Source organism: Oxyura jamaicensis, chromosome 10, assembly GCF_011077185.1.
Source record: "Oxyura jamaicensis isolate SHBP4307 breed ruddy duck chromosome 10, BPBGC_Ojam_1.0, whole genome shotgun sequence".
Classification (NCBI taxonomy): domain Eukaryota; kingdom Metazoa; phylum Chordata; class Aves; order Anseriformes; family Anatidae; genus Oxyura; species Oxyura jamaicensis.
The window spans coordinates 308,400-320,264 of record NC_048902.1 but is presented as its reverse complement, the minus strand read 5'-3'; the positions used below and the strand labels follow the sequence as shown (position 1 = coordinate 320,264).

Genomic DNA, 11,865 nt, shown 5'->3' with positions numbered 1-11,865 from the left:
TCTTCCTGTGGCTAGTTCTATTTCAATTCTGCCCCTGGAAAATTGCTTCAGAAATACATTAATCATAGAATGGAATATTACTGTATTTTTCTCAGTCTGGGCATTTAAAACTTCCTGAGGTGATTATTAGCAGCCTTAAACAGCAAAATGGACAACAATGAGCTGGGCTTGTAAACACATTCAAAAAGCTCCAGCTCCTCACAGTCACATAAATCTTGAGGGGTAACAGGATCTGTGAAGCTCCTTGTTTGAGGGAAAACAGCAGACCAACACTCCAGAAAACCCAAAGGAGAATAATGCCGGGAGGAGGCCCTGCCATTTTATGATCCCGCTGCCCCAGTGCACCGTGCCGGGGGCAGCTCTGGCCTCAACACCCTGCACCGCGCTGGGGGCTGTTTTTAGTCTTTATTGTTGCCAGCTCAATTCCGACAGGAACGAAGTAAGAAATCGCCTTCTGCACGCGTTGCAGCAGCTTTTAGCCACCTGCGGACCGCCCTGGGCCAGGAGCTGAGCGGCCCCACCGCCGGGAGGGCTGCGGGGCGCCAACACCCTGCAGCACCGGCCCGGGGGCTGCACGGCGGGTCCGGGACCGGGGCCGGAGCCGTGCCGGGGAAGAAGAGGAAGAGGCGGAGGCGGCCGTGCCGGCAGCCCCGCCGCCCGGAAGGCTGGTGCCTGCCCTTCCCGTGACCGCGAACCCGCCAGAGCCACCGCCCGCTTCCAGCAGGGGCCGGCGGGGGGAGCCGCCATGGCGGGGGACGCCCCCAGCAGCCTCCCGGTGCAGTTGGTGGAGCAGCCCAGGTGGGTGCCTGCCTGGCTGGGTGAGTGGGTACGTGACAGCACCTAGCCTCGGCCCTGCAGCCGCCTTGGCAGCAGGAGCGGGTGGTGAGCAGGGGGGCCGGGGAGGGGGCGGGCGAGCCGTGTGAGGGACGGGCAGCCTTTGGGTGTCGTGGGCTGCCCCGGCTCGGCTCGGCTCCGACAGCACGGCCTCCGTGGCCCCAGTGTGCCACGCCCCCCCGCCGGCAAGCAGGCCGCGGACCCCCGGTCCCCTCCTGAGGCAGCCCTCACAACTCTGCTGCCCCTCGCCCAGTGCGGCGGGAGGGGGAATGGCGCCTTAAGCTCTCCTCCCGACGTTTTCTCTTCGCAGAGTTTTGGGGGATGTTCGATTATCCTCTCGTCTTGTGGGTTGTAATGAATGGCCTTGTGCGATTCGCTGGGACGACGTGTGCGCTTGCCCACGGTGCTGCACCTGGTGCGTGGCAGGAGAATACGCGGACAGTTGAATGAGCCCTTTTACCCGTGTCAGCACTGGCAAGGGGCGTTTTCTAAATTTGTGATCCCCGCAGCGGAGTGCACTGTGTTTCAGTGAAAGTCACGTGGAAAGGACGAGCTCAGCTTTTCTAGATTTGGAGGTGTGAAGTTGCAAGGGATGCGTTTGCTTAACACTTCTGACAATCAGCTTTGATGTAGGTGCTTACATTGCAGCATGCATGTTGCAACAAAAAGGCCAAGGCATATAAATAGCCTTTCATCAGTCTTGCTTGTAAAACCCACATTAAGAGATCAATCAACACTTCGATAAACATGCCCTTATGACTGCTCTGTTTGTACTTAGTCTCTTGGTACTAGCACCACTATAAAATCATCTGTGAAACAAAGAAGCATTCTAAATACTGACAGAAAAAGGGCTAAAGTTAACATCTAAAACTCTGCCAACAGATTTATGTCACCATGGACTACAATATTATCGTTATTGGCACGTAGGAAAGGGATTGTGCAATGTAGTGGCAGAAATTGCCTCTGCTAATTGGAAGAGTGATAAACTAGTCAATACTAGGGAAGATTGTAAGCAAGTAAAAGAGGGCCCTAACACAGCTTTGTTAGTGGGCTCCTAGTCAGAAACGTACAGAAAGATCTGTTACAAAAATTCACTACCAATAATGTTTTGTAGCTTTTGTTTTAAAGAAATCTTACAAAACATTTGAATATATATAGTTGGACAATAACACAGCTTTTACAGAGGAGAACAAACTAAATAACTGACTGTGAAATTTTGTAACGTGTTCTTCATTGCTGTCTTAAGCTTTGCATTAACTAGGCTTCCAGTTTTAGTTTTAGACTGAATGTAAATGGCTTAGCAGCCTGGATTTTTCTTAGTGGACTAAAAACCAAATAATAATAACAACAATAACAACACTAATAATTTGGTACATGTTTTAAAGTCACCAGGGTATGCTGGCAAGACATTATAAGACTTGTTTTAATTTTTCTTTCTTCTTACTTCTTGTTTATCATTTTAGTGTCTTGCTTATGTTAAAGAAAGTTAATGGGTTAGTGTGTACCCTAAATCGCTTTAAGCTACTTTTGAAGTGAATCACTGTCAAATCACTTATGCTTCACTAAGACAATGGCTTAATTTCTTCTCAGTCTCTGTTTACCCACTGTTCCAGCATGACATGCTAAAGCATCCCAAGTTTGCAAGCACTGTGTGAAAGCTAAATATCTTTACGATCTTATGAAACAAAACAATATGCCAAATCTTTGTTTTGGAATTTTCAGTGACACATCTAGAACCTCTAAATGGAAACTCTGAAGAACGTTCTGGGAACTGTTGCTGTAAAACTGTAAATACTATCTAAATAAGTCACAGGGATAATCGGAGGTTTGGAATTTTAGTTCTCTTTATATGCATCAGTACAGAAACGGTGCTCATACAAAGGCTCATATGAAGTTTGAAAAAGTCAAAATTTAGAAGGAAATCCATTTGCTCAGGCCTGATGTAATCAAATCTGACTTTGAAGAGCATGCTTCCATGTGTGTTTATGTGACAAACCCCAGTGCCACAAACAAGCTGTTGATCTGCACTGCTGCACGTCTTCCTTACCTGCAAACAGTTTTACAGAGCTGTGGCATAGGAAAGGTAGGTGGAGGCCATGGAGTTTTGTTACACAAGGCAACTGCCTTCTCTGCTTCTGGCTAGAACCAGCCAAGGTGGAGGACTTAAGTAAAAGCGGGTCCCTTTCATCTTTTTCAAGGGAATGTACAAACAATAGTTTACCTTTGGACATCTGACTCCTGAATTAGTTTATGACTGCTTGTATTTAAAACAAAATTCTTACCAATTAGGATATCTTAAACAATCTTTTCTGTCATGTGTTAGGTGAAGAGCAGGAAGAAGCAACTTAATGCAGCTCCTGATATAGGAGAGAAAATCCGTTGTACTTCAAAAAGTTAGAACAAAATTACTTTAGAACATATTTTAGACAACTGGCTTCCCATCTTTTATGCAAATATAGTCCTTCTAAAGGTTTCCAACCTGCGTTTCAGATTGCTGAAGCTGAAGGAGAGTTTTATAGCAAAATTTGGATCAGCGCCCAAGTTTTATGTTCGTGCACCAGGGCGAGTCAACTTAATAGGTAAGAGAAATATTAATATTTTATTATTTTATTTTATCTGACGTCACAGAAGCCTAGTAATTTAAAACATAAAATCTAAAATAATGTTGGATTTTATTTTATTTTATTTTTTATTTTTTTCTTAGAAAAGTTGCATGTGATAAAAGGAAAGGAGAATGTAATACTTTCCTAACTTTTACAACACCTTATTATAAATAATTTCACACTCAAATATCAGTTTTGGAAAAAATTATAGAAAGCAGCAATAATTTTGAAAATTGGAGTAACATACCAATTTATAGTTGGATACAATTCTTTTGACAAGCTTTGCAAATCTAATCAAAGTAGTTGCTGAACATAAATGAAATCATTATATTTTTTTCTCATTCATGATAATTTAAGTTACCAGATATAGCTAGCAACAGGAATGCATATGAAGGTATGAAATGATTCTACCAGGATCTCAGCCATAGAGATGCATCCACAGAACAGTTGGTTGTGATTCACATGCTGCCTGGAGAGACAACAAATACTGTTTATCTAGGACTTACCTGTGTTTCTGTGGCTGGCTTATTTTTTAGATTTGTCTATCCATGTTAGGATTATGCTCTCCCAAGAGCTCAATTTCTTGTATGTGCATAGAGGAACTATACACATTTGAAGACTTCATAAGTAAAAGGAACCTGGAAAATAGAGCTTTAAAATTAATTAGTCCATAATGATGATTTTCATCTTGGTGTTTGTTCTTAGTGTTGCACCTATATGTATTTGTTGTTACTTACATATAATTACAATCTTAATGGAAAAAAGTCCAGAAATTTTATGAAAATAAATCCACCACAAGCCATATCCAGTGGCCAATGAATCTGCCATATGAGCAGAGGAAATCACATAATGGGAAGTCATGTACTGACTTTATCTCTTCCAGTCATCAGTTAAATGTAATTGATTTGAATTATTTTTTCATACTGACACAAAAGTTTACAGGTAATGTAGGTAGTTGTTCTCATTCTGGACAATAACATACATAGTGTTTTTTAAATTTTTATAAGCCAATGTTAAAACATGAAGATTTATAATCAGTGCACCTGTTTATTGCACATAGGTAAAATCACTTAAGAATAAAATATTTGTGTAGTAATACAAAATGGAGGAAATGCACCCTAAATTTTCAGGTGTACTTTAAATAGTAAGAATTGAGACTCAGAAGCTGTCTAGTATGGTAAACAACACTGAACTCCCGTAGGAGCTCTGTTTCTGTTACTCAAGAAAGGCTTACTCAAAAATATTTTTAATCATCTGTTTCTTTGGTAGGAGAACATATAGACTACTGTGGTTATGCTGTGCTCCCCATGGCTATAGAACAAGATATACTGATTGCAGTAGAACCTGTAAATAATGACGTTGTGCAACTGGCCAATACAAATTCTTTGTACTTGTAAGTAATTATTTATGAACCTCTTTATGCAATTGCAATACAGGTTAACTTTTCTGAGGTTTGACAAACTTACATTGCAGTATGGATTTTAATTGTGTACATTGAATGATACAAGGAAATGGAATCCCATTTGACCATCTCCGTGCATATTAGTTTAGAGCAGTAGGTTCATTGCTTCTGTCTGCCACCTGTTTGGATTTCTCTTGTGAAGCCTCTGATTTTTCAGTCTTTCTAAAAGCGCAACCCACTCACCTCTTTTAGCTCATCTTTCTTGTAACCCTCTCAGCTGGCAGCAGTTCAGTTTCTCCTGTGGAAGGGAGTGAAACGTTTCGTAATAAATTGCTGCATATGTAAGCTAACACTCCCCTGCTCTTGTTGACTTTGGGACTATGCTCTGGAGAACCTGGGGCTGTATTTTCACAACACAAGAGCTTTAGCAACAATCCTGTCTCAAAGAGCCTGTATTCCCTCTTCTACTTCCTCCACAGCTGCTTATTCACAGAATCATAGAATAATTTAGGTTGTAAGGGACCTTTGGAGATTATCCGGTGCAATCTAGGACTAACTTCAAAGTTACAGCAGGTTTTACAGGGCCTTTTTCATTCAAATTTTGAGTATCTCTAAAGACAGATACTCTATAACCTCTTTGAGCAACCAGTTCTCTAGTTTGGACACCTTTGCTGTGAAGAATATTTTCTTCATGTCTAATTGGATTTTTTTCTTGCTGCAGATTGCCTGTTTCCTCTTATGCTTCCTTCATATACCTCTAAGAAGAGTCTGGCTTCATCTTCTCTGGAGCCATGTGATGAGTGGTCAAAGACTCAAATGAGATTCTTCCATTCAATTTTCTTCTGAAGGCTGAATAAAACCAGCTCTCCTAGTCTGTTCTTACACATGATGTGCTGTAGTAACCTTGTAGCCATCTTGGTGGCCTTCTGCTGGACTGTTTGACAGTTTGTCAATGTCTTTCTCTACTGGGAAACCCAAAACTGGAGACAGTATTCTAGATACGGTCTCACAACTGCTGAATGTATGGAAATATTCTTGCTATTCCTTTCAACTTCAGCCACATTTTTCTGCCTTCTTTCTTGCAACTGACTGATATTTGTGTGGTAACGTGGTAGCTCAGACCAGGTCACTCATTGACATGAACTTTAGTTTGCATTTTGCAAAAATTAAATCAGCACCAGCTTGGCTTAAGCCAATGATAAATTACTCTCTGAAGGTACAACATATGGCAGGCAGCACAGGATCATTTAGGTCAGAAAAGACCTCTAAGGTCTTAATCTAGCAGTGCCAAATCTGTCATTAAACTATGTCACTAAGCACTACGTCTACACATTTTTTGAAGACCTCCAGGGATGGTGACTCATCAACTTCCCTGGGCAGCCTGTTCCAATACTACACAATCCTTTGAGTGAAGAAATTTTCCCCAAGGAACATACTGCCAAGAATGGGAACTAGTTAAGCATATATTCCTGGTTAAAGCTGAGATCTTAGGAAAACACGTTCTGAGCTGCTACTTACAAGTTAGGCAGTTAAAAGGAATTTTCACTTCCATGCAAAGTATAAATACACAAATACTTTACACTCTGTGGAGTATGTTATCACAATATGGCTGGGCTGAATTAAGAGCTTACCAGTCCTGAAGGGGGTGACTTCCTTCTTTTACCCCTGATTTCCCTATTCCAGCTTCCAACATTGATTCATCCTCTGCCTTTTCCCTGGTGTAGTACCACTCTTAAGGTAAAGTGTGCCCTGACTAATTTTCTGTCATTTTAGTGAATTGAATTGTCATGGATTCAGCACAAAAGCTGACTCAGGATATGTAGTGGGAACATACAGTGATGAGTGGGGGGCAGGAAATGGAAGACTTCAATTTTCTGTGGTAGAAACCTGCAGCGGGGCTTCAACTTTGTTGCAAAACCATTTTGCAAGAGACAAGAGTTTCAGAATTGTAACAGCTTTGATTAGGGAAAGTTATTACAAAGGATGCTAAATAAAGCAGTAACCAAAAGGTAAACATATTTATATGGTTTGGCTCATTACGTGACAATTAAAATAGCCTTCTGAGGCACATACAGTTCTTACCAGATCTAGAATTATAGCCTTGGAATTCAAATTGCATGCACGGTCACTGTATTTTTATATCTGCCTTGTTTTCAGTTTAAAATCATATGTTTTAAACCATAAACCAAGAAAAGGTTTCACATTATGACATTAAGCATTCTCTGTTTTGTTGAGACACTGTTGCTTAAAAACAAAGCTAAAACATGCCCATAATTTCATAACAAATATTTTTCAACACTTTGAATGTTATGCCACATAACAAAATTGTTGACAATATATCTTTTTTCCCCCAGCCTGTTCCACTGCTAGATGTTTATGCCTGTGGTGAATGCATGCATATATATAGGCCTACAGCTAGCAAGGGCTAACCATAAGCCTCTGTAGAATCAACCTCTGTAGAATCAACCTCTGTAGAAACAAGAAATTCATTCTTGTTTTGTGAACTGTTTACTGGTTCATGTAATATGTAACAGTTCTGTAGCCCTCATCCACTCTGATTATTCATATTAACTTTAGGAAAAACAGAACAGAGAATAGGTGGCAAAAACAAAACAAGCAAACAAAAACTTTGTTTTTCATCATAAAGCATCTCAACTGATCAGATGCTTTTTAAATATTATTTGAGCTAAAATGGTATTCAAAAAAAGTCTCTTGAAAATCCAGATAATTCCTCTTCACACAGCACCTTTTTAATTGAGAAAGATGTGTACAGAGAGTATCTGACATCACACATCTCAAAATGCTTTCAGAAATGTCAAAGTGTGATAATTATCAATTATCATTTCATCTCATAGAATGACCTGAAAATCTTTTTTTAAAAATAGATTTTTTACAGAGAGTTCAAACAGAAAAACTAAGAAATTGCCGAGACAATGAGGCTCTGTGTGAAAAAGCCAAATTGGTGTCCCAGAAGTAAGGATTAATTACTACTCAAGCAAGGAAAAACACCTCAACCACCTCTTTTTTTTTTCCACATTACTCAAGAAACTCACCTCTTCTAATTATACAGACCAATTAAAATGCTCCCTGGAGGAGAGAAAGCCTTACCACGAGTCCTTTAAAATTGAAAGGCTGGAACAGACAATATCAAGGTATTTTTATCTCAAGGGGATGTTTCCCTCTATTTTTTATTCTACTTGTTTACACAAAGTACTTATATCAAACTTCCTACCTTCCAGTAGGAGGACTGAAAGCAAGATTGAAAATTTTCTGATTTAAGATATAGCTTGGGCATTTAGGAACGAGTTTTTGTAACAAATTGAATGTGATAACAACAACAACAAAAAGACTTAAGGATTTTGGGGACCTTGCCAGTTCCACATCCTGTGTTTGTATGCATTATGTGCATGTGAAACTTGCCAAATTCAAAGCCAACTTTTCTTTCTTTTTCTATGTGAGATTACAGAAATCTGCAAAATGCACTTTAAGAAGTCGTTATTTATCCACAGAACCAGCAAATATATATCATAGTATATGTCTTTTTGTTCATTTCATTCTAACTTTGATTGCATAAAAATAATTATGCAGATAAAATATTTTCGGACCCTTTTTCGAGAAAAAGAGGACTTTAAATTCACTTTATGATAATCACTTTTACACATTGATTTCTAGCATCCTTGCTTTTTTAAATTAATAATTTAAAGTTAGTGTAGAAAACAAACATAAGTAAACAGCGGATTATTTTATTCTTCATTACTTTTGACAGTCATTTTCTACTGTACTTCAGTACAGTATATACTGTAATATAATATTTCAGAATATAATCAAAAACCGTAACAAAAACAAATTGTTTTATTCTCTGGAAGATTGTTTCAAAGACATGTGAATCTCAAATTGGAAGAATTTACTGCTATCCTTGAACTTTCCTTGTATTGTAATCTCAACACTCCCTTTCAGATATTTTTGTTACTCTACAATCCCCAGTATTTTGTACTTAACTCTCTACAATTCTTCAGTGCTGCATTGTTGATGAAGTCCTGTAAGTGGCACTGTTTAGAACAGTTTGGATGGGAAGACAGCAACTTACATGTTAAACTGTGTAGCAATCTCTGATATTTCTGCACTGTACTGAATGTTGAAATTGAATGTATAACTGACAAAATGGTAATTCTAAGTTGATACTTGAAATGTGATATCTGTCTTGTAGCATTGACCCGGGAATACGTTGTAGATTGGCAATACAAGTGGAGTAGTTCACTACAGCATAGCTACCATTAGAATTTACATTTGCATAAACACAAAAATTGCAGCCTTTAGCTGCATCACAATAAAGTGAAGTTTTCAGCCATTATTTGAAGACCATTATATCACTGTAAAGATGCTTTATATTAATATGACTAACATAGGTTCCCTATAGGTAACAGAGTACTTTACTGATAAAGACACCTTCACACTGGTATTTTTTTACAGGTATTAACTAGCAGTATTATTTTCAATAAAAATAAAAACAGCACATCACCAACCTATATAGCTTACAGATACAGACCGGGACTAGTATAAGAAAGAAAATTTGTGTTCTCTTAAAAGCTGCAAAGTGTCTCCTTGCATGTAATTTCTTGAAAGTTTTTTTTTCTTTTTTTTTTTTTTCTTTTTTTTTTTTTCCATTATGTCTAAATATTTCCAGGGAATCCAGCTGCCTCTTTTCATATTGTTTGGCAGACCTTGCCTTGTAAAGCACAACTTAGCCTACAAGGTTTGAATAATTTTTGTTAGCTTTTCTCATTGCTTATACTCTTTCTTTGTTGGACATCTGCTGTACAGGCATCAGGTAGATACAGTTATTGGGTGTGTGACAGTATAGACTTCTAAACAATCTACCCTTCCAGATGATTAATGCATGCCCCTCCAAGGCGTCTGCACATCACTCCATGTATATTTTTAAAGCACCTATCTGTAGCATTAGTTTCTTTAGGAACGTTCAGGTTTACCATTTTTATTATTTTGAAATGCAGAAGGAAAACTATTATTAGTGTTATCCAAGAGGAAATAGATAAATTGTTATTTTAATTATAACTTGTAACATACATAATACAATAATACAATAATACAGCATTAGGCCTGTTTTAATGAGCTGCCATTCACAGCGAAGGTAATGAAGATGAATTCCTCAGCAGGGATTACAAGAAAGCCTAAAGTGTATTTATCTCTAGTCTAGGCTTGACACGTACAATTAGTTAGATTTATACTTTTCTCAGAGATTTAAGAGAGCATGTACATGTGATGGAAGCCATGCTGCCTTGATTACGGATGCTAAGGGCAGTTTAATTTCTGAATTTGTGTAATAAATTCTGTTGCTTTAGGAAATACTATTATGTTTCTATCTAAAATATAGAATTGATTAATAAAGAAGATCTGTACAATAAAATATTGTACTGAAAAAAATGATTAACAGAAATGTTTTTGTTCGTCAGCAGGTGGCAGTAATAAGCCATGTTTTTTTCAGACTAAATTTACTGACACGTTAAAGCCTCAAGGTTTTTCTGTTTTTGCAGGGATTTCAGTACTAGTGTTAATGACATTCAGATTAAAAAAAACAAACCTCAGTGGCATAACTACTTCCTATGTGGACTGAAGGGTATTCAGGTAAGTCAAAACCATTTAACTTATGAAATTAATGTGGAAGTAAAATATGGCATGCATATCCATTCACCCTGAAACTATTTCCCTGCATTCTCTGTCGTTTCTTGTTATACAGTTATTTAACAATGAGATATGAGTGGTTTTGTTTTAAAATATTTGCACAGCACTATATTCATACCTATTACATAAATTACGATACCAAATAATCACTTATTTAGTAAAGTCATGATCAAACTTGTGTCAAGATGACATTTTTGTATTTTAAAGTTAAAAAGAATGCTTCCCACTGGACTCATGCAATTAAAATTTGCTTTTTAAAAAGGTTTGGAGTCATATCTGTCAGAATACAAAGGTCATAGTTTAGTCCTTTTCTTGCTATGGAAACATTTAAAAAAACATAGTTTCCATTAATGTAGGAAACATACAAGTCATGCACAACAACTGAGCGAAACTGACTCATGCAGTAGGCAAAAGAAATCTCAGAAAGTATATAAACCACATACAGAAGGAATTATCCAGTAAGAACCATTACTTATCCAGACTTTCAGTGTGTGGAATCTGAATGGGAATTTCAAAATTTCCTAAGTGAGTTAAGAGTAGAGCTATGCAGGAAACAGCGTACTTACGGTAAAGGCTGCAACACTGAACAGACAGACGTTTTCCTGTCTGCTCATTTGAGCTTTATCTTCTCCTCTGTGAGCTAGCCTGTCTCTGGACTGACTTGAAGACTGAACTGCTTGTGAAACCAACTGCTGATCATCAGTATTGTCCTGGGAGGCAGCCTGAGCTCAGAATTGAAGCTTCCTATAAATCTCACCTGTCCTTTGCAGGTGATTCATGGTCCTTTGAGTAAAAAAAAACACAGTGACTTCTCAGCACTAGTGTCAGTCCAGTGACATTTCTTGAAGGGTAGATGGGATAAACAGTGACGGCAAGGTAAGGTCACCACAGCCAGCCCAAATTATGGGTAAATGTGCTTCTGAAAGTACATGAAGCTTGTCTCTAGTTATGCCATCTGGGTCACCCCACAGTGTGATCTAGAAGATAAGCACTGCAGGCAGACAAGAAAGCATGCTTTAGACCTGGCACTGATGTCTTCAAAATACGATATTTGGAACAATCAGTGCCACAAATCGCTTCATTACGATCCATAGTTCCTAAACAGACCCCCCGCTATGTTTAGATCCCAATAAATTACTTACATTTGCAGTAACGTATTTTCAATTTTATATAGCTCAGTAACACATGTATTTAAATTGCATTGACTGTAGATATATAGATTAAGTTTCTTTGCAATATATCTTTTCTTATATTAAGGCTAGCATTACCGATTGACTTTCCTTATTTTGCAGTCTGCTACTGAGATTTGTTTCCTAAGGAAACTTT

At 38.4% G+C, this 11,865-nt stretch overlaps 1 protein-coding gene across 5 annotated transcripts in view; it reads left to right on the top strand.

The window, feature by feature from the left end:
* Positions 1 to 571: 571 nt before the first annotated feature.
* GALK2 (galactokinase 2) overlaps positions 572 to 11,865 on the top strand; it is a 50,658-nt gene continuing 39,364 nt past the window's right edge. Inside the window, exons 1-5 of one of the 5 annotated variants that reach the window (XM_035336244.1) lie at positions 579 to 798; positions 2,557 to 2,621; positions 3,325 to 3,413; positions 4,707 to 4,830; positions 10,392 to 10,482. In XM_035336244.1, coding sequence (XP_035192135.1) covers positions 2,578 to 2,621; positions 3,325 to 3,413; positions 4,707 to 4,830; positions 10,392 to 10,482 — 348 coding nt within the window. In that variant the 5' untranslated portion in view covers positions 579 to 798; positions 2,557 to 2,577. Of the gene's footprint in view, positions 799 to 1,146; positions 1,365 to 2,556; positions 2,622 to 3,324; positions 3,414 to 4,706; positions 4,831 to 10,391; positions 10,483 to 11,865 lie in introns of those variants that run through there. The other 4 variants (XM_035336245.1, XM_035336247.1, XM_035336246.1 and 1 more) reach the window with 4 other exon arrangements.